Source organism: Acanthopagrus latus, chromosome 2, assembly GCF_904848185.1.
Source record: "Acanthopagrus latus isolate v.2019 chromosome 2, fAcaLat1.1, whole genome shotgun sequence".
In the NCBI taxonomy this organism is placed as follows: Eukaryota; Metazoa; Chordata; class Actinopteri; order Spariformes; family Sparidae; genus Acanthopagrus; species Acanthopagrus latus.
In genome coordinates this window covers 15,371,493-15,397,757 of record NC_051040.1, presented here as the reverse complement: position 1 = coordinate 15,397,757, position 26,265 = coordinate 15,371,493, and the positions used below count along the sequence as shown (strand labels likewise).

Genomic DNA, 26,265 nt, shown 5'->3' with positions numbered 1-26,265 from the left:
AGTGGAGCCATTTTCTCATAAGCTTACATACAATTGGACCTCTGTTTGAAACCAGTAGAGAAGTAATGCCATTTTAAGGTGCATCACTTTCCAAACATGAAAATTCTTCCATATCTCAAACCATCAGTGCTCCATATTTAATTACAGTTACGATTATCCATCTTCTCTCTCATAGTATTTAACTATGCCTTTAAAGGAGCCGCGTTAAAGGCTTAAAATCCAGTATCACATAATTGAAATACTAAGTTATCTCGTATGTGTGCAACTGTTGATCTAATTTAACCATGAAGAGAAAAATAGGTTAGAGATCTGATTAGGCATTAATTGGGTTTGTTTAGTGGTTGATCGCTGGAGGTTTTCCCGTGTCAGCAGATTATGAAACATGCTCTTATATTGTGCTTAGGGCTTTGCAGTCCCTGGGAACTCTGTGGGGGAGGGGGCAGCACTTTTCCTGCTTCTGTTTTCCTTTTTCAGTCCCATTCCCAAACCCATTGGCCCCTGATATTCCCAAACGCCCTGTCCAGGATGTATCATATTAAATAAAGGGCGATAGGGGACATTCTTGCAATTTGTCAGCAAGAAAATTGTAATTGGTCTCTTGGAAAAATGGTTTCCTCAAATTTTATATGTTAAATTGTAGCTCTGTATACACTGGGCCACTCCCAAATCTCATGGTGGCCTTGAAGATCTGGTCATAATTTACTGACCTTGAATGGCTGAACAATGTAGTTGTTTTGAGAACAGTTAGTACTCCGCTATCGCTGCAAACCATGAGGACTGTACTGAAACGCAAAGGAAATGAATTATAAACATGGCTGTTCACACCATCACATAAGTTCATGTATGATCTTTAAATACAAGCACAAAATTTCTGCTTTCTGGAGGTTACATCTTACATTTTTACATTCTTTTAATAAATACTGATACTTAAATAGAAACTTATGATATGAATTCAATATGAATTAAACAACATGAATGTAAAGAGCTGATTGTGTGGGGTCAAACAATTGTGATTGTTACCCTGTCTGTGGCAGCGATACAGCAATCCTGAGAGGATGTTGTGTTGATTTTCCTTCAACAAAAAACCCAATTAACAGCAGAGTGAGACTGATGTTGGGTTCTGTTATCAGTATTGGCCTCACATTTCCATCAAAACATAGTGACAGTGCGAGTACAGTATCTGCACCAACAGATCGCCTCTGATAACTTTCGGAGGGAAGGAAAAAACAGAACTCCAGTCGTGTCTGGTGAACAGAGATTGTTTCCGCTCAAAGCACTCATGCTTTTTTTCTGCCTTTACTGTTATAGCTGCTGTTCATCTGTTTTGAACTTAAAGAACTGTACATGGACTCTTTTTTTTGTTTTTCATCATAAGAAAAATTATTATTTATTAAAGGCTGTGATTTTGAAACCAGGAGGATTTCAACCTTAGGTGGGAATGTCTGCAGTTGTAGGGCAGGTCAATTACAATTTGAATATAAAACAATATTACACTTTTATCATAGTTACACAAAAATTGAGTTAACCAGTCTTCTCTATCTGTGCCCTCAGAGGCCTTTGGCAGGACCAGACTGTAGCTTGAAGGCCTAATTGCTTTAGAAAGGGGCTTTCATTGTGCTCCCTACCACCTTGAATAAAATGTACCACTCTACCTCACACAGAGGCCTTTCAAAATCACCGTGCAAGAGTTTTGGTGAGAAATACGCAGAGAAAAAAAAGACTCCCCGAAGCTCTCTCACGGCCTCTTCACTCTATTGCCACCAAATGAAAACAAATACAAACCATATCCAAAATAAAAGAAAAAAAACACAGCTTGGGATAGATCAGTGAAATGGCTGAGAACACCCAAAACAAATACTCTTCAAACGTGATAATGACCTTCACCACATATCCTGATTCACCTAGAATTAAATAACGCACACAAAGTAAATGCACCACTCCTTGCCGGCCAGTGTCTTCACTTCCTCTTTTCAACAATAATGTGGAAAAGGCTCAAACAAAACCAACCACAACTGCTCCATCCTTCTGGAAAACTGTCTCACGTGAGGACTCTCACTGTCCAGCTGCTTAAGCGCTGCTGCCAGAAGCAGACCTCCCCTCTCCTCTGTGGACTCTTTCGCAGGAGTGAGTTTGATATCATTGCCTGCTCCTTCCTATGTGGCTCTGACCTGTGCTCACAGGCAATCCACTTGGCAGGCACAGATGGCAGACACAGCAGTGTTTTCCAGCAGCAAAGGTTACAGAGATCAGTTGTACACAGTGCGTCCCAGCACTCCTTGATCTGTGTCCAGCCGGATAGTCTGTGAGAGTTCACATGGGATCAAATAATACTAAGATTAAACGACTGTTGTAGCTGTACAGGCAGTTTTAGTGTTTTTTTTTTTTTTTTATCACTGTCTGGGCAACGTTTGAGGAGGTGTTGTATCATTTGTAACACACTTGGTCCCTCAGGTCTTCTGATCAGGTGATCATGGCTGTGCCAAACACGACTGAAGAGCATTTTTAGTACTGCAGCTGAGCAACCCTCAAATATGTTGAAGCATAGTTCAACACCACTATCAAAGACTAGTAGTTCAAGACTAATGGACACTTGGCAATTTTTGGTTTGCCATTAAAATAATGTTTTGGAAGTCATAATGGACAACCAAGTTACTTGGTACACCTCATATAGAGTAAATAAATAGAAAGTGTGCCTCTCTTCATATTTTGTTCTGTTGCTTATTCTTCCATATATTATGTTTATTGTACATAGGAGTTGTTAAGCAGGTAAAGGAATGAAAAATGAGCTTTACTGAAATAAAGCTGATGCCTACAAAAGCCAAAGTCCAAATACAAGCAACAATAAGGCAGGTGGCAAAGGTAAAAGAGAAATAATCCAAGAGCAAACACGCAAACTATGCACAAGCCAGGAAAACACAAATAGACAGGACCGAAAGAGGAGCGCAGCAGAAGTTTGAGACACAGAAGACACTGGACTGACATGTGGAAACAGACAAACTGACAAAGACTAAGAGAAAAACCACAGGCTTAGTTGCATAGGGACTAATTAACAAATGACATACAGCTTATCAAAGAAAATGGTGGGAAAGAGACAAAGACAGGAAGTGGAAATTCACAACATGACGCGTGAGGATGAATCTACTAATTAAAACAGGAAATGACTGACAAAAAACAATGACAGGTGTGGGACGACACCTACATGACTAATACTAAACCTTTGTATGTAGTACGGAAAAAGTTATTACACTTAAACAAGATGGATGTTAGAGAGCATACAGACAATGGATGTTAAAGTTTAAAGACCTGTTATGCTTTTTCATTCATTTATATCCTCAGGTGTGTAATATTGGTTCTTGTACATTCAAAAAAAATGTGGGGCATTAAATAGCTCAATGTCTGCACCAACGGAAGCCCCTCTTTCCCACAGAAGACACTGCTCCTGAAACGCTTCATTAGTAGTCCCGGCTTTAATTCTGTGAGAAAGTGACATCACTCTACATCATTATGTCTACATTTATATAATTTAACTTTGGATAGTTTTTCAAGCAAGAAGTTATTTAGCACAGCTGCTCTGTTGTTGCTGGCTTGGATGTGTGTGAGCTGACCAATCAGAGTAGACTGAGTTTCCGGGAGGCGGGGCCTTAAAGAGACACAAGCCTAAACAGAGCGTTTCAGACACGGAGGGGGGAAATAATACTGTTAGACTGGACAGGATGATGTAAAAGATGTGTTTTTTGAACATTCTTAGCATATAAACCTATTCAAGTAGTCACCCAAGATAAAATTATGAACCTGATATTGAGCAAAATGTGTCTCCTTTAATAAATGTGTTTTATGTTAAAAAATATTGGTTGATACATGAACCCATTAAATTTTGTTAGTCTTTGACACTGATATTTTATTAGCTTTAAAAGTCTATGAGTTAGGCTTTAGGTATCATCAACCTGTCAGTCTGTGGCTGAGATAGTTTTACTCATCTAAAATCTAACCTTATATTGAAAGGCTGTGTTTATGTACTGTGCCTCTCTCCAGTCTGAGCTGACTAAATATTTGAATTATGTTGACTTGGATCAAGCGAGCCACAGCCGCCTGGTAGCTGACCAGAGAGTCAACAGCACAGTATTTTGTGTCATTTTCCAGGAGCCATCTGACACTCTGAGAATTTGTTTTCAGTGCACACACCCCAGGAATACATGGGTGCTTTCTTACAGTTACAGGCAAATGTTGCAGTTAGCAGTCAAAACCATGTGTACCGTTGAACTGCTTTACATGTCAGAGACTGGAGCTCTGCAGCTAAAGTGCAGGAGGTCAGCATCATGTAAATGATTTGACGTCCTCTGGCAGGCACCATGTTTATACATGGTTTGGAGGGAGTCTTATTCATCTCCCTTATGATGTCCATATTAAGCTTGGCATCCAACACAGAGACAGAGTCATATTCATCCAGGATGGAGTTGAATAGGCAGTGTGTCAAAATCAAATCAAATGAATTTCATTTAACCCAAAATCACAATCACATTGCCTCAGTGGGCTTTCCAATCTGTACAGTGATCAGCATCCTCTGTCCAAAGAGCATCAGTTGTAAGAGTTATGATTGAAACTTTAAAAAACCCAACTCAAATTATAAACATAATGTGAATAATGAATGTTTTGACATTATGATGTCAGTATACTGTGTTGCAGTGGTAACTTCTGAAGTCAGCATGCTAACCAGCTAGCCCTCCTGTGCTAACACTCCCTTGGTTCCAAGCTCCCAGTCTGAACTGCTAACTGCACGGCTCACTGAGCTAACTAGCTATGGGCAGCCGAAGATAGCGGTAACTCAGGTGATGGGTCGACCCCCGCTTATTTCATTTGAGTGTGAATTTGACAGGTGGACGATTCTTGCAAATTACTCGTCATCATTCGGGCTCACCGCCACCATATGTCCTGTCTCCAACACATGAAAACTAAATACATTAAAAGAGGGGCCACAGCTTTTCACGCCAGGCTTCACATAATCAAGTCAAGGTGAGTTAGTTTTCACCAGACATGGTTTCCAGTCCAGAGAACACGAGCTATGATCCTCTTTGAAGAGAAATGTATCACGCTGGAGTCTGGGAAACTACAAAAAGCTGTAAATTCTAACTCCACACTGTATTTCTCTCCAGACCTCCTCCCTCCTGCTGCTCTCACTCAAGTTCCTCCTTTTTCTTTTTTTGCACACTGCAAAAAATATCCACCCACGCATACCGTTTGAGCCCAGACACTGGACTCACGCTTGTCTAATTATATAAGTAAATACGCCATTGAAAATAGCGCAACCAGAGATGTTAAAAGTTTAGAGAGTAGGTCGCCTGATAGGTTAGATTTGCGCCCCAATCCCTCGAGCGGACGGACATTTTTTTTCTTTTCTTTTCTTTTCTTTTTTTACAGCGCAGACCTCCAGCCTCTGCCCCTCCTGCATCATCTGCCTCCCCGCGTCTCTCTCTCTCTCTCTCTCTCTCTCTCTCTCTCTCTCTCTCTCTCTCTCTCTCTCTGCGTGTGTGTGTGTGTGTGTTCATACAGTTTCCAGGAGGACCAGTCCCTGTCAGACTCCCTCCACACACACCCCAGCACGGACAGCTGCACTACCTACCAAACAACCACCATGGCTGCACGGGACGCTGCTTCTCTGCTCGTCGGACTTCTGGTCCTCTTCCACACCTGGGGAGGTGAGTGTCCGATAAGACATGACTGGGTCCGCACAGCGCCAGGGCTTTTTTTAATTTTATTTTTATTTTATTTTTATTTTGCACAGTTGTCGGTGGGAATAAGGCTGCTTCAGACTGCTTTCAGTGTCAGGATACAACACAGAAACACTTAGAGAAGAGAGTAGGAATGAATGGGCTGCATTGTGTGTGATGTTCCAGCAGCTCAGACTAGTTTTTTTTTTTTTGTGAAACTTCTTATCATGTATGTGAGGTAAAGGTGCCGTTCTAGAGGCTGTAGTTCAACTGTTGACTGCACAGAAACTTTACCTCCCTGCAGCATGCTGTCAGCTCCAGTGGGAGTTACACAAAGATGTGAAGCTGTCACAGTCCTCTTGTGCTTACATGACATTTCAGTAAAAAAAAAAAAAAAAAAAATCCTCACAGGGTAAAATTGAACCATGCAGCCGCTGATTTCTCAGGTGCCGTGACTTTAGTTGAAGATTTCAGAAGGAAGACATGAAGAGTGAAGGCTGTGGATGGGTGTGTCGTGTGCAGGTGTTGTGAAAAATAATAGATAAGTGCAGGAAATTCAAACTCAGAAATGTGTCTTGAATAAACAAACTACTCTCAGAGGAAAATAAGGTGCCCCGAGCTCTGTTTGAAGCTAAAAGGTGGCAGGGTCTGCCACATATAAACAAGGTAAAACAGTGTGAAACTGTGCTGTCCTTTAAGGTCAGTCTGTTTATTCAGTCATGGATGTATTTATGAAAATAAGAATTTGTTTACTTTGTTGGCTTAGTTTAGTTCTGATTAAATATTCTTCCCCAACGATATGCATTGCACCTTTAAAAAGATTGGCGAATTCTTGGCAAACCGATTGCTGCTTCGCTGCAAAAAGATTTGAATCGAAATGACCTGAAAGAGACGTCGTATTTTGCTAATTTCCATGGCGTTGTGAAGTTAGTCTCAATAGTTTTGCTGCATGTATTTTTAGCCTCTGACATCCACAGAGGTCCGGTTGTGGCTCAGGGAGCTCTCCGTCTGCTTTCTGTCAGCTCTTGTCTCAACACACAGAACATTCCCAGAGTGAGTTCGGCTCTCGCTTCACAGGTTGAGAGCGAGAAAAGGCCGTCCACCTGTGCAGTTCACCGTCAGACTATGTGGGACTGTAATAAAGCAAGTTGGATGTCATCTCACGAGGTGCAGATGAATGGTTATTTTTAGAAGAGATCGTGGGAGAGTAGATTTATACGCGGTGTTATGTGTCTCTCAGCTGTCCACAGTTTGAAAGCACTTTTTATTTTTTTGTTGGTGTGCTTCTACTTGTTTGTTAAGGTGAGACAGGTCAACGTGCGCTTTCCCCCCTCCACCCCTTCCTCTCTGTGAGCTCCACTTCCCTCCTCTCCTGCTCTCCACACACCTTTACTTTTCCTCATCCCTGTTACTCCTCGACCACGTGAACGTTTCCCTCCCTGGTCACCGCATTGTGCTCGATCTCCTGTTTGACTTCAGCCCGACCATTGTCCGTGATCTCCTCTGGCCCTCCCTGTACTCATCAAGTCCACTTCCTGTGCTTCTTCTCTGGCTTTCTTCAAGCCTGTGCTGCTGTTGTCCTTCACCTCCAATCCATAATCTGCCCTGCCATTCCTTGTGTTACATTTGTATATCTCTTAAGTTAAGTTGTTTGTCCAGACAACGGTATCAACGTGACAGTGACAGACATTTGGCACGAGAACTGTTTCCACTGTGTTGGATTCCTAATCATTCATGAGCAGTTCAGTTTATTTAAAGCCACATTATGTAACTTTTACCCCCTAAAATAACAGCTATTATTATTTCAGTGTCCTGTAACTGCATAAATGGTGTCTCTGTCTCAGCCACTCCACCCCCCATCACTTGTTTCTGCACTATGTAACTTTAGAATGGGGGCACCAAATCACACAAGATGCCCATTTCTAAATAATGTTGCTGGAATGTAAAAAAAAAAAAAAAAAAAAGTATTTCATCAATATTCATTGACTAATCTTTCATACTGAAGAGAAAATGCACAGTGCTGTTATGGCAGTGGAATCAATGTGCATGGATATTTGGGAGGTGACTTCAGGGCTTTGACATACAGACAAAAAACGCCAGCTCGCCAGAAAATGGCGAGCCACCAATGGCGAGTGATACCTGGTCTCTAAGTGCTCCAACAGGCTACACAATCTGACATTTTCCATGACAGATAGTGGTTGGTCATCGAGTATAATGGAGTTGAGCATGGTCTCTGTAATCCCTTTAGCCTTTGGGTTGTCTACTAGAACTTTTTCACGGAAAGCATCAGCAAGAGTCTTCTGCCCGGTGGTGTCTGTTTGACTGTTGTCTTGCCCAGCAGGTGCTTGATTGAGTGAATGACGTCTATAATGGACCCAGTACCAATATAGGATCGGATCAGGCCCACCTCTAATGACATTTTGTATCCTGACATTTGAGCAGGAAAGTATTAAGACAAACTTCACACCAGATTATTTGATCACAGTTGGAGTGGAAAAAGCTCTTGTGGTTAGCTTGCGGTCAGTTTATCTCCGCTCACAGACACAAATGGGTGTGACTGTCTGTCCCAGATCTCCATCTAGCCCCTGATGACATCAGAGGACAGACTGCTGGACTGCAGTGGTGACCCCCGATAAGGATACCGTTCACTTCCTGTGACATCGGCCGGGCCAAAGAGCGGCCACATTAGACCTCGCTCATTTAAAGGTCGCCACTTTCTGCTGCTACTTCGGTTTCGTATGCCTCAAAACAACTGCTGCTCCTCAGAAGAAGCGAGCTGGTCGCGGACAATAAATGGCCTTGTGTCACGAGAAAATTGAGGCCGGCTAATCTGGCACAGGATCAGCAGAGCGGAGCTAGTTTGAAATGGAAATTCCTTAATTCAGACCTCTTCCGGAACATATCCACAGCTCAGGACAGGGACTGTGTCATTTCCATGTATGCGAGCAGTTTTGCATGGAGCAGGTTGGACATAATTGTTTGAAAATGAGGAGTTTTAAGAACTTTTTCTGTTTTTTACAAATGTCAGTAATTTTGCACTCACTTTCACTCTTCCTCATTGCGAGCACATCTCTGCAGGATACATCAGTGTATTTTTTTTGTATAAATATCAGAAATTCTTTGCCTCATGCATCTTAGTAGCCAACTGATGTCCCTTTGTGGAGAAAGTTCGTCATGGGCACATGGTGTCTTATCTGTGTCCTGAAATAAAGCCCCGAGCTGTTCAGGCACTCTGTTTGTGTTCCCATGCAACGGACTCCTCAGGAGACCACGCAGAAAAGGAGCAGTCCACCGCTGTTTTTGATCTGGGCCGTGACGGTGCAGCATCAATCTGGAGACGTCTAAAATTGTTTTGGTGAATTTACGGCTGTTAGGATTAGCGAAACATAATCCAGAGCCCCAGTGGAATTCAGAAAGGAAACAGTATGAAGGCAAGAGAATATCGGTCTTGTGCCATATGAATGTAAAGTACAGCTGAGTTTAATAGGAATAATAGAGCTGAAAACCACAGGAAACCCTGTTCATATATCTGTACAATTGTTCTTTAACACGGAAGAGAAGTTGGGTGTATGGGTGTCTGTCTCTCTCTTTGAAAAGACTTAGGGTTGGAGTGTTAGAAGGCTTATAAGATCTTTCCTTTCATGCTGCTGTTGTTCTTTATCTTCATTATCTGCAATTATTCTTTTAATTGTTGATGAATCTGTTGATTATTTTTTCCATCAATTGACTAATGTATTTACTCTATAAAATGTCTGAAAATGGGGGGAAAATGTCAAATCAGTGTTTCCCAAAGCCCAAAAAGACAATTGAGGATGTCACTCAATTGTCTTTTTCAGTCCACAACCCAAAGATATTCAGTCAAGTATCAAAGAGGAGTGACGATTAGGAGTTTCTTTCCCTCTAAAAGTGACTAAAATAAATGAAATGATTATCAATATCATCACAGTTTAATGTTTTAGCATTTCACATAAAACATTTCAGTGGTTTCATGCCTTGTTGAGAGACTGCTTATGGTACGGTCTGACCTGCTGGCAGTCAGGTTGGCCAATGATGACATCATGTGATTGTCTCAACAGAATCAAGGGAAACATAGCGAGCCATTATCCAGTAATCTGTACAGTGATCACCACTTGTGGACACAGCTGTTGCTGCTCAGCAAAACTTACATAGGCTGCCCTCAGGCGATCACTGTTAGACTATTACTGTCATTCTGTAGTGATGCCCTGACTTTTTATTTGAAAGTAATAAGGGTAAGCACAACATGGCAAAGCATCTAGACTTGGTAATGCTCTGATGTGCAAGAAACCATAGTTTCAAAATTCAATGACAATTAACTGTAACAAGTTGACATAGAGTGACATAATAAAATAGAAATGATGATAAATACATTCGCGACCCAGACAGTCATGGCCAGCTCCGAAATAAAACATGAACATATAATTTTCTCTGTTTTCCTGTGATAACACGTTGCATTTTATTTGTTTGCTCGAGATCACAAGTTATGATGTTCATGATGACAAGATAAATGTTGTTTTAAAGATAATTTTCCTGGAGAAAACAACGGCATAAGATTCATAAGAGGGGAGTTTTATACACACACTGCTCTGTGTGGATGGATTTTAGGAGTTTCAAAGCAAACCATCTGTACTTTTAATACATTTTTGCCATAAATAATGGGTACTCCTTAATCTGACAGTTGCTACACTTATATGTGTGCATGCTGGGATGGCACTGCTGACCTGATAAACATTAGGCTGTAAGGCATAACAAGCTTTTGTTTTCTTGTGTTAACAGATGAATTAATCTTGTTATCTCTGGGTAAATAAAGCATATTTTCTCAAGAGCTCAAGAAAACAACCTTTGTTTCACACACCCATGATCTTGAGGTAACAATTAAGATTTAACTTGCATGTATAGCAGTATAATCAAAGTTTAAAGTATTCCTTCTTAACCTATATTCTGACAAAACTATACCTTATGTGACACTCCACTAATACCTTTGTGTTGGTGTTTGTGCTGTGAGGTTTTAAGTTGAATAAATGTGGAGAAAACCAGAGAAAAAACACTTTTTTTCCAATTAGTCAATGTATTTCTGAGTGTGTTAGACCATGAAAGCAGAAGAGAAGCTGCATTTGTTTTCAGGCAATTATTGTTTTTTTTTTACGTAAACAGCGTTTTGATCCGGTGTTTCCCTGCTGAGAAATATAATTGGCTTGAGGCTTTGCACTTGGGAGCATGAACTGTAGAAGCAAAGGGTTTCCTTTTACTGTTTGATCTTCCTCCTGATGTGAATAACATCCATTATCACCATTACCTGGGTCAATAAGGCGAACCAGTGATGGAGAGGGGGGCTGTTACTGGTGGAGAAAGCTCCCAGGACTTTGTGCTGCTGTCATCGAGGCCATTTTGTGAGCGTTCACTGAGTAGCAGCAAATAATTGTTTGTGTAATGTGGCTCGAGCGAAGAAACAGCATCTGCAGCTGAGCTGCGTTGAATGATATCTTATAATCGACAATTTCTGTTGCCAAAGTGGGAAGGAAGGAAGTTAATATTCAGCTTTGTTCAGTCTTTGCTACTCAGAACAATGAGAAAAACACACTTTTCTCCACCTTTTTCCCCCCAAAGGAAAACCATTTTTTGTTGTGTGCTTGTCAGCTTGAAATGGGCAAACCAAACAATTGCTTTCAGAAAAACACGTTTTCCTTATTTGTCCAGTTTCTTGCAACATTTTTCATCATAGTTTGGTTTTACAAGAAACACACCATCTCTGATGTCCAACAGAGAGCCTGGGCACAATATCAGCCTTGTCTGCAGATGTGCAGTGATGCGTTTCATCTGTAAGAGGGATGAACGCACACTGGACAGCTTTACTGTACTCTGATGTACTGCTCCATATGTGGCTGCAGGGCAAATCCATTCATATCAGGCCGTTTGGCGCTCACCTTTAGCTAACGCAGCATCTGAGGGGCCGGTTCTGCTCTCAGTGTTCACGCCTACTGCTGCTCCAATGGTCTTTGAAGCTCCTGGATCAGAGGGACAGCTGCGTACACCTGGCCCACTCAGGTCAGTTCACCGTCACTGCTTAAGGACCTGTTGTCACCATGTGTTATTTTGGTTAAAGCAGGGTTACAGTTTCACTGCTGGTGACGCTGACATGCGGTAGAACCAGAGCGTCTGAACTCACTTTCTCTCATGGTCTACATGGGTGCAATTTGAAAATGTTTCATTGTTGAGATGATAAACTTTACACCATCCCAGCTGCCGACAAGAATCACAAAAAAAATCTGCTGCCCTTAAAAAGTTGTGACTAAGCTGCGAGAAAAGGCTGTTTTTTGTTATACTGAAGCGGTTACATGATCAAACAGCTGCCCTCAAGGTATTTTAAGTTTTGCTTCTGACCTTCCTTTAAACATTTTTTTAAAATCCTGTTAGAATTGTGTAATGAATTACGCATGTGATGTTTTTCATTAACATTCCTGGAAGTTTCAGAAGAATTATCCTGAAATGCCTATTGCTAAGGAGTTTGAATCTGTTTTTCTTGACTTCTTTTTATTGATGCAAAAATAAGACTACACATGACCTGTAACTGCAACTGTTTCTTATATTCAAGTGCCTGGCAACATAATGCCATTTTGTGACCTCAGAACACCCGTTCTTGAGAGTAACAGGGGCAAAAACTCCAAACAGATCTTTATTTCCTTAATTTAGAATAACTTGTTTCTATATGAAATAGTATTTGTAAATTGTGATTAAGAAGTGATCATTCCTACTGATCATTAATATCAAGCAATATCAAGTGCCGCACTACATTAGGTCTTATCAAATGCCTCATCTATGTCCTCTTTACATCTGTCCACAGCCACAGTCATGGCTGATTTGTACACCTTCAAATAACCACTTTCCTCATGTAGGTTTTTGTCGCTGTGAAAACAGTTGATAAAACATCAAGGCAAGGCTGATGAGCATGAGTGTAAAAGCCTCAGCACTGGGGAAGGTTATTAGGCTTTGGCAGGAGCTGCTACTTGATCCCTGAGATAACTTTGATAATTGAGCCTGGAGAGGACAAGCTCCCCATTAAACCAATGTGCAAACAATGTGGGGACATAAATCATATTAACAGCCTCTCATTTGACTGACACTTGGAGAGCTGGAAAATTGTAAAATACCGACAAAATGCCCTATCGGGTTAAATGAGTGACCTCGGGCCCTTTTTTTTTATTGCAGTGAGAGGGGTTCAGAGGTTAATGTGGGGCTTGAGTCAAAATAAATGAAGATACAAACAGGATGAAGCGTTTTGTTGCATTCTCCGTCGAGCGTTTTGCAGGTTTGAACCTTGCACTCTGTGTCGGCCTGTTTCCTCTCTGACGGTGTTGTATTCAGAGCACAGTTCACTTGACAAGAATTACAGGACTGTTTATGCAATGCCTTCATTTGGAAGATATTTAAAAGTCAAGGAGAGCTGGTTTTATGAAGCCGGCAAGAGGAAGAAAGCTGATCTGCTGTCCTTATCAAACCGTGAGGACCTGCAGGGAGCAGCGCACTAAAGCCCCCGTGTGATGGCGCATTATTGATCATCAAACTTGTCTAGTACTTTGCTTTATCATCACTTCTTGTCCAGTTTCATATTTTTAATTACAATACGTGTTTTATCCTTCCAGATATTTTTGCTGCACTTCAGAACACTCGAGTGCAGTGAGGTTGTAATAAATGTAACTCTACTCTGTGGGACGACCTGCTCAGTTAAACTATGGTCACGGTTGAAACAACAAACCGAGCCAAACATTGTTGTATCAGGCCTGAAATAAACTCTGCAGCCATGTCAGACGTGGTGAAGAGGTGCAGGGAGCTGGTTCAGTGCGGAAGAGTTTGATTTATGCCTTTTATTGAATTTCATATTGAGGCACAGCAGTGCAAGCAGCAGAAAAATACACTTGCAACTTTGTGTTTTTTCTACCCCACAAGCATGCAGTCTGGACTTTTTGTATGTCTGTCTGGCGGACACCAAAGTAATAATTGCGGTTTGTGTTCGGCCTCGGAGGTTTGTATGACTTTATATAACCTCTGAAAATGGACGGATCAGCCGTTTGTCTAAGAATGGAGAAGAGAAAGTTGCGGTTTTGACACAGGAAGGGCTGTGATTCTTCTTTATTCTTCTGTCTCAGTTACGTTTCAGACACTCGGCTGTGTGTAAATTCCAGCCTGTCAATAGACGAGAATCATCAATGTGGGACGTTTCTGCAAAATCACCCGTTACGTTCAGTAGCACCGAGTTCTTTTCCCCGACCTTCCCAATGCCAGTGTCTTCAGACTTTCATTTCAGTGGGGTTAAAGGAACAGTTCGCCCCAAAATGAAGATTCAGACAGCTATAGTAAAGTTAAACAAAACAAACAAAAAACAATAACGAGTAAAGCATGATATAGCTTCAAGTCTGTCATTCAACATTCGATCCTAAATTGATTTTAAAACACATAATTTAAACCCTTGATGCACGGTCGAGCTTACGCACTCACTTAAGAAAAGGTGTGTGCTAACGCTCTAAGTTCACCCGACTTTCGCTTGGCATGAGGTTGAGTAGATAATGACAGACATTACATTTTGTGAGGAACTGTTCCCTTAATTTTAGAGAAAGTCATGGTTCATAAAGCATTTTTACATACACCTTTACCTCAACAGAGATACACAGTTAAACAAGCAACCTAAAACCATCCTGACAGCCTGGATAAGTGGATTTGATGGGCGATAAAAGCTGCATTTATGGGAAAATGATGGTGGCTGTCTGTTTACCACAGCGAGCAAGAGCACAGACCATACACAGTAAATGGCATTTTTTCTGTCTGCATGTCAAATCAATGTCACAAGTAGTTTCTACAGTGCATAAATTGGTTTTGATATTAAAAGACTGTGACTGTATTGATTGTGTAAACACTTCTTTGCCAGTTTCTGTCTTTGAGGGAGAAACGGTTGAATCCTGGAAATACTCCAGTTACCATTTTTTCCCCTCGTACTCTGGTTCAAAGGTTGTTTAGTGGCCCCGACTGGGACCAGCTGTTCCTTCTTGTCAGTCACACCGACTCCGATGTCAGAAATGATGGTTTTCTATATGGTGCTTTTGGCTTTAAGAAATAGTGATCATTCTTTGGCGTTGCAGGGGTGTGGAGTTTTACCAAAATGTTGAAATCGACACCATGGGATATGGCGGGTGTGTGTGATAGATGGGCCATATGTGTGTTACAGAATGCATCCGGGCCAAAATTCATTAACGTCACTGACATTGCAAAACTTCCACTTTGCTTATTTGTAAGAAAACCATGTGATTTATGTTCATGAAAACCACGAAAAAAACCTCTCACATGAGGAACAGCTGGGACTGTTGTTGTTCTAAGCAGTGTCTGCACTATTTGACAGGATAGAGCTTTAACAAGTTCGACCACTGGAGAGTTTGTGACTCATATTTCAGTCCTGAATTGCTGGTCCATTATGACTGACCTGAGAAGATACAGCTTGTTTAATACCTTAAACACTCAAATCTTCGTTTTTTTACGTACAGTGTCTCTACACTTTTTCTCTTGAGGACGAGAGCTGAGGTTTGTCTCTGGCTCTATAAGGAATGTAATGTGGTGAGATTATAGTGCTGTTATACTGTCACAAATAACACCAGTTACTCTAAAACCACGGGCCTCGTTTATTTCCCTTAACTTAGTTTTTAGATTGTTTCTGATGGTTTGGAGTGTGTCGCCACTGCACATTGTTCATAAAACTCATGCATAGCTCACCACAGACTCTGGTGAAGACTGTTCCAAACTACGATACATATCCAGCAGGAAAATCACAGACTTTGCTTACAAATAAGGGTTTTATAGATAATATACGTGCATGGTTTTCTGCTTAATCATCCTTAAGATCAACATGGATCAAATGTCTGTTTTTATAAATGTGGCCCCCTGTGTTGGCCTTTTATATGTGATAGAAAAAGGATACAAATGTAGGTAAGCTGAGCAGCAGGAACGCAAAAGATAAAGTCAGAGTGAACTTATATGACAAGGTCTCAGGCCAGTAAGATGGCTTAAAAGAACCTAAGAGGGTATCTTTGTATCCACTATCACATATTTATCTTCAAAATGATATCAAAGGAGCGAAGCTTTTAACATGATTCACCCGCAGAGCTGCAGGACATCCAGCCGGCAAATCTGTGATCCTAGAGGGCGTCAATAAGACGTTAATGCAGCTGAAACCAAGATGTTAAAAAAAAACAAAGGCAGCACCGGAGGAAATGGTATCTGACACTGATACGATGGTAACAAGGTGAGGCTTCAAAGACAGGCCTGAATTTACCAAACCTACAGATGTGGGAGATGTGGTGTCCAGACTTTGGCCTGAGGCACACCTGCAGAGCCGTCGGAGTACATGTGGAATCGTGGAAAACCTCGCCGTGTGATTGATTATATCCAGCGTGATATACAGTCCAGTGCGTTCATGAGGACAGTTTATAGCGTTTGCTGAGAAAGACCAGGCATGTGCTTTAGATTTGTGATGTGAAAACTGACGGTTTGTTTGAAACCAGAGCAGAGAGGGCAACTTCAGACTGTCTCCGCTTTCATTGATGGTTATTTTATCTATTTATTTTATTTTTTTAAAGTTTGGGGTTCAGATCACTTCAAAGACTTTTAAACTGATGTTGGAGAATGTTGAATAAGTATTGTATAATTAGGAATCACATGAAATGCCATTTCTTTGGCGTGAAATGTCACTGATTAGCAGCAGTGTCGCAGCAGAGGAATGCAGAATGGTCTCATCCTTCACTGGCAGCTGCACTTTGATTCCTGCTGGAGAGCGTGTCTCTTTTTCATTCTGACGCTGTGACTTATGTGCTTCTCCCACCTCTCGTCTCTGCTCTGGGGTCAGACGCACACAGAGCCCCCTCTGTCCTGCCGCTACGTATTGCCAATGTGAGAAAATCACTCGCAGCTCGTCCGAGGGGCCTCTCCTTCTGCCCTCTGCTCTCTTAAAGACGAGATGTGATAGAGATGAGGCTCCAGCGCCGCTCGTTTACCAGGAACTGTGACTAATTACTGCAAAGGGCTAGTTACTGGGCTACTGTCAAGTGAAAGTTATATGACTATTAAACCCATCACACGCCCTCCGGTGCTTCTTTTTGTGGGAAGTCACCAACAAAGACATATGGTTATGCAGGATGAATGAGTCTGTGGTGGGTCGGCAGTCTTAAGTTCTGAGTCTGGACTTCTATGTTTGAACATCTTCGGTGGATCCTTAAGGCTGAATACAAGTGGATAAATCTTCAGCTTTAACAAACAAGAACTCGATCTGCAAAACATGTTTAGCAAAAAAAAAAACAAAAACAAAAAAAATTGAAAAACATATTCAAATTCAGAATGTGACATTAAAAATTAAAATTTGTTTCAAAACAATGACCGAATGCTCAATGCCACTCTGCCGACTGACTTCCTGTCTGGCTTGATGTGATCTGTGCTGCCTCATCACACCTGTGTCGGTTCGGTTTGTCTGACAGGCGGGCAAAAAAAGCGAACAACCACGAAACTCTGATCAGATTTTGATTCAGATGTTGCTAAACCCTGATCAGTGCTCAGTGGTACGTTACTACATCTTTGTCCAGCTCGTCTGAGTCTCAACCATTTGAAACAGTAATTAGAGCACAGACAAAACCCTAAATACAGAAATCTCTCATCATGTGACCCAAACTGTTATAACTGTGGTCGGACCGCAATCGGTTTATGAAGCCGCGGCAACGCTTAAAGCGAGGAGCCGACTGAAGCGCATTTCTGCATTCGGTTGTGTTTATTGTGCTGCCTGTGTCCCCGAATCGATTGAGTTTCTCAAGTTGCATTTTATTTTCTTTCCTGATGCGTTGTGAAACCAGTCCAGGTGCTTGTTGTTCGTGTTACATGTGTCTCGGTGTCAGCGAAAGACTAGAGAGAGAGAGAACTAGCGGAGGTTTGAGCCCTCAGACTCCTGACGCGCTGATCCCTGGATGTGAAGTCGTCCTCTGGGAGCTGCACTGGCACAAGTGGAGACAAGAGGCCTGTCAGGATCTCTGTCTATTCTCTGATAGTTCAACACCCTGCTTAATAATGGATGTTGTTTTCCTGAAATAATGCTCTGTGCTGGTCTAATGCACATTAGGATCCTTTTAACCTAATGCAACCTGTCAGCCTTCAGCCATGACACCATGCCTCTGACTCCACAGAGCTGATGTGTTTGCTGTTGCCCCACAGTGTTTACTTACAGTAGATCGTTGTTTGTATTTAATGGTTTGCTCCTCACGCGCGCTTTACTGTTTGTCTATGGGATTATTAAGGTCTGAATTTATAGTCCTCTTATGTCATATCCAAGAATATCTCTCTGCTTTAGTTATGCATCATTTTTATTTTCCACTTCACTATTTCTGTGCTTTTGAGTTCTTTCCCTCTTCTGATGATTGCTGAGATATATATTTTTTCTTCTTCTATCTCGGTCACACCAGACATTCAGTAGAAAGCACTCTGTCATGATTTGATTCAGCTTCATTAATTTTCATTTTAATCGGCCATTTCCAAGTGGAAACAGCTGATGCAAGTCAAAAGGAATCATTGTGTTCACGGCTCCATTGCTTCATCACACTGCACGCGGGACCTCAGATCAAAACATGTGAGATATGTTAAATTGATCTTTGTGATAAAAAAGCAAAGCTTTTGGCGAGTTAAGCATGTGAGCAAGAGATGAGTTCACAGCTGTTTTCTTGCAAAGAGCTTGAGATGACGTTTGTGTGATTAAGAACGCGTTTCTTCAGGGTTTTGAGTTTGCGTGCTCTTTACATTTGACCTCTTCCTCCGTAAATCCTCCTCCACTGTACAGGGGATTTGAACTTTTGGAGCCGGTGTCTAAGGCAGCCTTAAATAGTATCTTTACCTCCATTATGTATGTGAGGTGTTAGCTATTAATACAGGATGTTGTGGCTAGATATATCACAGTGATGGATCATTGCTTTATTCATTCATTCATTCAAGTATAAATTGATGGGGTATCAAAAATGTGTGATGATTTGTGGGGATTTTGTAATGATTAATGGAGCTTGAGTTGGCCTATAAATAGAAAGAATGCTAAATGCTCTCCGTGAAGTTGTGGAGCCAGTTCCATTAGGCCTTTACAAGTTGTGTTATGAGAGGGTATGAATACTTTCTTAATGAAGCATACTTTCTTTTACACAAACAGAAAGTCATTTATGTCCAAACCAGTGGGGTGAGAAGAGAAAAGCAGGTTTCCTCAATAGGGACAAAGTTATGTTTATTTGAATGGGGAGACTTTAGCATTATTATTTAATATTACAGGTATCACGAGATCCTGACTTTTAAATATTGTGTCAGCACTCTTCGTCATTTCAATGTATTAATTGTCCTTTTTTAGGTAGCTGACATTGCTGATTTGTGCAGGAGTTCCCCCCTTTTGACATATTTCGGTGTTGCATCCCCGTCTTTGATGGCATATGTCACCTGAAATTCAACTTTAGCCCAGCATCGAAGTTTCTGCACTCGATATCACACCTCTAAGTTATTATTCAACCTTATTTTTTACCAGGAATATTCACTTTTACACTCAGAATCTCTTTTACAAGTTTGCTTCAACACCATCAGTGGAAAATGATGACATGTGAGGGTCTTGAAAAGCTGTCCCCTGTCTCAGAGAGAAATTTTAACCACTACCTCTTGTGACTCTTATCTATCTGAGGGCCAAGGAGGGGTACAAATTGGAAATGGGATTGATGCTTGATAATAAGGAAGTGCCTGAAAACCAAGCAAGGATACCAAAGTTGAAGTTCAAGCTGATTAAACCCAAATTCAGTGGATGCGGGTCGTATTGTTAATGCAGATTACTTTTAAAGTTAACTCCACCAACTCTATAATCATAGTCTTGAATTGCCTGCAGGTCGCAAACATGAGAATCTTCCCAATCTGTACCATCATCCCATTTGGCTTTAAAGTTTCCCAGGGTGTAACAGTTTTCCATGACGCTGAGGTTTCGTGGGATCTTTAACTCCTGCCAGTTAATGACAAATGCACATAGGAATGCATTAGATTTTTGTCAGAGTTGTTGCCAGATTTACGCAAAGCATATGAGAAATTCTTGCTGACGGTATGTGACGTTTGTAGATACACTCACACCTTTTGTCTGTCATGTAGACTCACACTCTTCAAGACGCACATTTATGTAACACAAGACTAAACGATGCAGCCAGCACGTGTTGCCCATAAGCCATCACACCATTTGTCTTGGTACCACTGGCACTTAAATGAGGCCGAATTTAGTTTAGCATTCGAGGGTTTGGTGCAGGTACATCCAGTCACTTACGCACACTCACACACACTAAGCCTCACAACTGTTCACGTACGCAAATACGGCAAATGGATGTCTTATCATGAAAGAACGGTAAACGATTTTGCGATTCATTATAGCCACTTGCAGCCTCCACCTAAAAAGGAGAGAGCTGCTGCTGAGGTCCATACCCTGAGAGTCAATGGGTGAAAAGCTTTCAGTGTGTTTGTGTGCGTGTGTGTGTGCGTGTGCCTGCAATCTATCTTTAGCCAGAATATGCCAGCAGCGAGTAACGCACGTCTCATACTTGCGAAGCCATGTCATGGGACCCCGCTCTCGCTCTTTCTCTCTCTGTATCGGTACAATCAGCATCTTAAATAAATACTGTCCCTGTTGGCCTTTCCCATACTTCCGAGCAGCTTGTGTTATTTTACTCCTGCCTGCTCACATAGTGGCCGATACGGAGACCATTTTGTCATCCGGGACGTGGGAAAGAGGATGGAGGGGGCGTTCGTACCACCATGGGAGCAGGCATGAGGAAATGGCCCACAGAGATACACACATAGAAATCCAAGTAGGCATTGAGTTGTGAGATTGTTGTTTTTTTTTCAATATTATAGTGGTTTGGACATGGGAAGATGACCGCATCCCACACAGAGTCAGGAGTCATTCAACATACATTATATTTTGTATGTGTGTGTGTGGGGTGGGGGTGGGGGGGTGCATATCAGAATAGCTGAGTGTGGAAACTCTGAGTAAAGGGAAGAAGCTCTTGTCTTGTTGCCAAGTAGTTATCAAAGGCAGGGGAACAGAGTGAACTCTCTTCGGGGTGTAGCTGCTGAGGGAAGACCACAGAGCGTCTTACTGAGGAGGGATTAGCCTCAGGTCAGCGAGCCTGTGCTGCTCCTCTGAGCTGCAGGCCTGCAAGTCGGATCATCACCGCTGTGGCCAGAGACCGCTCACAAGTGCTTCTGATGCTCTGTCCACCTCACTCTCTGCAGTCCAAGAGTCTTCGCTGTCCTTACATGTGCAGTTAGGGCACAAAATGTCCCACACACAGAGTGAAATTAAAAGATATTTTGCCAGGTGTAAGTGGTTATGGTTTTGAGTTCCACCTATTCTTCACATTTACCTCCTGAATGTTGGCTGTAAAAAAAGCTTTATGAATGTGAGTCATTTGGGAACAATAAAGGAACAAGCGTGCTCTGACGCCAACTAATTGTCAAGGTTCGTGTTTGCAGTTTTGGCTTTATTTGACTAAACTTCATCTCTTAATCCTGTGAGAGAACACTAAATTGCCTTAACCTCCGTTGAATCAGGGAGATCTCAGTGGTGGATATCTGATATTTTGGTGAATTAACCTTTTAAACGCATTCACAGTCTTGAATTCTCTGAGCCAAAGTCACTAAGCTTCTCTGCTGGACCCACTTGGCAATCGTTGCCTTGCTTTTGAAGGCTCCTTGCTCTCACTGTTTACCATTGGTTGTAATGACCTTATTAGAGACTCATCCAGAGTTTTCTGACCTGTTGTACAAGTTGTAAGACAGCAGAGCCCCCCTGAAAGATGGAATGGAGTCTGGTGTGCTGTGAAGAGATCCAGGTCTGGCCTGAGCTGATCTCCACGACAGGTGGTCTGCTGAAATGGAATCTAGCGTCGGATCATCAGGAGAAATCAGAGAGCGACGTGACTCCCTCCCTCTCTCCCCTGTTGTGTGGTCCGCTCTGATCCTCTCCACTGTATTTACATTCTTCCCATCCTTCGTCTCCGCTGCCTTTTGGAAATCGTTAATTCTGATGGCATGTTGACTGCAGGCGTTTGGCTCCAGCACCCTGGAGATGAGTGCGTGTCTGCCTGTGTGTGTTAAGGAAAGTGTCTGGCAGGTCAGCGTGTGACAAGTTGACCTTGTTTTCTCTAAGGCATCGTGGGAATGTGCAGTTTGGTTGCTGCAGCTGTCAGTGTCCATCGCATTGTGTCTGCACACAGCAGTTAGATCATCACCTGAGCGCCACACAGGCTCCAAACAGAGGAGCGAGCACTCCGTTAGATTATTCATGTTATTAGTTTTTTCTTCTGATCTATTGACACGTTTTCAGTCTACAAAGATTCGGAAAATGCCTGATACGTCTCACCACTACGTTAACACCATGCACCCCACCAACACAGATCTTTTGGTCTGAAACCCAAAGAACCCAGAATGTTTTTCATTCAAAATTAAATAAAACTAGGAAAGGCAGCTAGTTAATCTAAGTACTCTGTGGGATTTCTTTGTAAATTTCTAAGAAAATACTCAGGCGCCTGGCAAAAAAAATGCAATTTTACAACCTCAAAATACCCAAGATTGAGAGTAACAGGGACAAAAACTCCTTAATGTAACGGTTTCATATTAAATGGTTAAAACAAGTGCTTAGGAAAAAGATACTATTCAAAGAATAAAAAATGTAATAAACTATATATACCTGTGTTTGAAATCTCATTGACTACATGATGCATCAATCATCTGGAGTCTGACGTTTCAGTGGCTCAGGAGAGAGGCGAAGGAAGAGAGTGGGTCAATTGTCTACATGATCACTCATTGGCTGTTGTAGGCTCTAACGAGCTGTCAATCAAAATGGCTGCCATCCCACGGTCTCCGGTGTAGAGGTATAACCGTGTCTGCATTGAATTGAGAGTCTTTTTACACATAAAAGTGTGAAAATATTTTACTGAAATTGATTGCATGAACATCTGGGAATGAGAGAAGTCAGTTTTTATTGGAGTTTGATGCATTACTGAAACGCCCAGACACTTTATTGGTGATCTGTCAAAACTTCACGCGTTTGTTACCTTTTTTATTTGTTCCGTTTGTTGTCGAATAGAATCAGAGGAATCGACAGTACGCTTTCTAATGTTGTATGGCATGACTATACACTTAATTTGAGATGTTTGCCTGTTTTATCACCTGTGTTTGTATTGGCTGGATGAACTAGCCGGAGTTTTGACACAATATGGTGCATCTAGTTTACATATCTGCACTCTTTCCATCTTGATCCATTCGCACCGAACACTCCAGAGGTTAATTCCTGTAATTCCTCCAGAGTGTAGTTTTTCTAGGTGCTATTTATGTTTGGTGTTGTTGGCCGGTCCTCTTTATATCAAGAAAACGTTAGTGTGTGCAGCCAACACAGTGGGAGCAGAGCCAGCAGCAAGACTAGTAGTAGAAATGTCTTCCATTGATGTAACCTCAATTAGATCACATGAGTCTTCATTAATAAATGAAAGGCTTGCTAACTGGTTACTACTAATGCAAACAAACAAGATAAAAGGAAGCATGCATATTTATAACGAAAGAGTAAAACACACTGGGTCAAAGTGCCCGGTGTCGGGGGGGGGGGGGGTTTATGGAAAGTTCCCTAATGAGCTCCGTCGTTCTCTGTGGATCAAAGAAGCTTTGAATTCTCTGCACAGTTACAGCTCACAGGCTTGTTAACTGGATCATAAGACAAAATAATGGCTGCACACAAATCATCTTTATTTACGTGTCATTCTTTTTATATCAGTGGCTTTTTTTCATGGCATTAGAAACCGTCCTGCATGTTGAGTTTATGGAAGAAATGTGTCCGCTGCGCCAGGAGCGGTGTGAGTCACTGACAGTCCTTTTTGGTTGTGATTAAAGCCCTGTGTGATGTGTGCTGAAGTGCCCTTTGGTGCGTCACAGGGCTGACGTGATTGATGAACGTGTGACAAGGCCTTTAGTGTGATCGTTTTCGAGGGTTTCTCATTACATTCCTTTGCACCATTTAGCAAAAGTTGACCCAAACTAAGTGGGGCTACTGTTCTGGTCGAGGATCTGTGAAGGCAAATAAGAATTTGGCTGCAACTGCCCACCCTTAGAATATTCCTCCTGCAAGACTAGGAGTCTTGCAGGAGGAAGGATTTGCTGTATTTACTCTTTAAGACTATATTTCCATAAGCTGATGCCACCAAGTTCACTCTTTATCTTTCATCTTGATGCAGTCTTTCATGCATTATATCTGAGCTCCTCTGCTTTTTATTTTTGTTAAATATTTGAACCCAAAGATAATAATGTAGACTCTAATGGTTCCCGTTTCATGAAAAACGAAATGATGATTCCTTTTCACAGGAAACATAAACACTAACTAACTTGATAGGGACTATCTAAAAGATAAAGATCTGAGAGCTGTCGAGAGGAGTGAATCCACCCTGAAAGGAACAGATGCCTTTGTGTGAAATGACTCGACGAAACTTCTTATCCTGCGGACACTCGGGAGAAATGCAAGTGGAAGGTCATGGAGTACGTAGCTTTTCCTCTCACCACGCTGAGTGAGAGTCGTTATCTTCTGCTTGATAACGTTTCCTCCTCTCTGCAAGATACTGCAAGTGTGCCATTGAGGGATTAGTGTGAGAAATGTCAGAGGCTGCAGCAGCCTGCAGTGAACCAAACACCCACTTCTTCCTCACACGTCTCACTCTGCCACCTTGAACCCCCCCCGCCCCGCTTCTGTCTTTTCATTTTCTCCCGTCTCGTGTTCATCTTTTATCTGTTTTCTCATGTTAACTCTATTCACTCGTCTCGGACCTATTTAAATCCTGACAAAGCGCTGCCTGACTGAGGCACTGTTTTCCCATGCTCCCTCTCTCTGTCTCACCCTGTCATGAAGTAGGACTGCTGCTATTTCTGGTGCCAGTCGGGTCAGTGCACTGTAATTCTGCTGTCTCATGTAAGCAAACAGGCTTTTGATAGGCCATTGTTATTCTTAGACGTGATAGTGTCCCCGAGCTGTCGCTTCATTTCAGCAGAGTGGCTGAGGGGAAATATTTGTCGCCAACAGTTTTGATGATTGACAAATTGGTTTGAATCATTCTTTAAGAAAACTCAAGTCAAAATTCTCTGATTCCGGCTTCTTCAATGGGAATATTTTCTGGTGTCATTGCGCCTCTGTGACAGTTGTGGAGAAAAGACATTTCAAGGAAACCTGTTGTGCTTTTTCTTATCCCTCAGTGTTTTTATATCCGTTCTTGTGAATGTAAAAGCTCATGAAAGTTAGAAAGGTCGAAGTCTGCACCAACAGAAGCTCCTCTCCTCCACAGAAAAAACACTGCTCCTGAAATGCCTCATCAGTTGTCCCGCCATGAATTCGGTGACTTTGTGACATCCTGCTATGTCACCATGTCACACATTTGCATAATTTCTACCTAGTGGCTACTTTGGCACATAAGACTGAATTTAGTACAGCAGCTCTGTCGTTTGCGCTGCTGGCTCAGGCTTGTGTGTGCTGTCCAATCAGATGAAACTTGGTATTCAGGAGGAGGAGCCTTAAAAAGACAGGAGCTAAAACAGAGCATTTCCCTTGCAGCACTGGACCTTATGAGAAAACTAATGTTTTTGGAACACTAAAGCATGTAAACCTGTTCTAGTAGTAACCCAAAATAAAATTATGAACCTGAAAAGCAAGCAAAGACATCATCTTTGGCTTTGGAGAGACAATAGAAAAAATATAACTGACAATGACAGTAATCCAAACTTGCAGGGATTTGGTTTCAGGTAATACACACTGTGGTGTCTTAGCTGTGTTTTAGCACACGTAAGCCAGAAAGTGAATGTATCATATAATTATAATTAAATGTAACACAGCCCTTTTTTATAATTATATGCTCAAACGTTTTGTCTAAGCTCAGCAAGCAATTAAAAACACAAAAACACACACAGGGAAGCTACATGTCCTTCCTTTTAATACAATATTCATACTCATCCTTTTATATCTTAGGTCAATGGAGCCTCTTCTTTGGAGGACATGCCAGAAGTAAATTAAACATGAATTAGAGTCTAAGCAGGGGGAATCCTCGGTATGTAAATATTAATACGGCACCTTAAAATCCGACCCTGTGAGAGAAGAAACATGTTATATAACAGTTCTGTAATGCAAACAAAACTAGTGGACAAATGGATTCTTGACATCATCTTTCCTTTTAGAGAGGGCAAGGAGGCGGTTGTTGAATCGCTGAAATAAGAGGTTGGAAACCGGTGAATGAAACATAGAGCAGGATGTGTGTCATGTGCTGGTTGTGCTCCCAGACATTTGCAAACCATGTAATGATGTGTTTAGTGCTGGAGACGAGTCTCAAGTTCAGGTCATCTGCAAGTGTGTGTGTGTGTGTGTGTGTGTGTGTGTGTGTGTGTGTGTGCGTGTGCGTGCACGCACGTGCGGCAGATCCTTTTGCACATCTGAGCGTCT

The 26,265-nt window shown here is 41.8% G+C and overlaps 1 protein-coding gene across 6 annotated transcripts in view; it reads left to right on the top strand.

Annotated features, from left to right (window-relative positions):
- Positions 1 to 4,943: 4,943 nt before the first annotated feature.
- mcamb (melanoma cell adhesion molecule b) overlaps positions 4,944 to 26,265 on the top strand; it is a 37,552-nt gene continuing 16,230 nt past the window's right edge. The window contains exon 1 of one of the 6 annotated variants that reach the window (XM_037081575.1): positions 4,944 to 5,693. In XM_037081575.1, coding sequence (XP_036937470.1) covers positions 5,630 to 5,693 — 64 coding nt within the window. In that variant the 5' untranslated portion in view covers positions 4,944 to 5,629. The remainder of the gene's footprint in view (positions 5,694 to 26,265) is intronic. The other 5 variants (XM_037081590.1, XM_037081599.1, XM_037081606.1 and 2 more) reach the window with 5 other exon arrangements.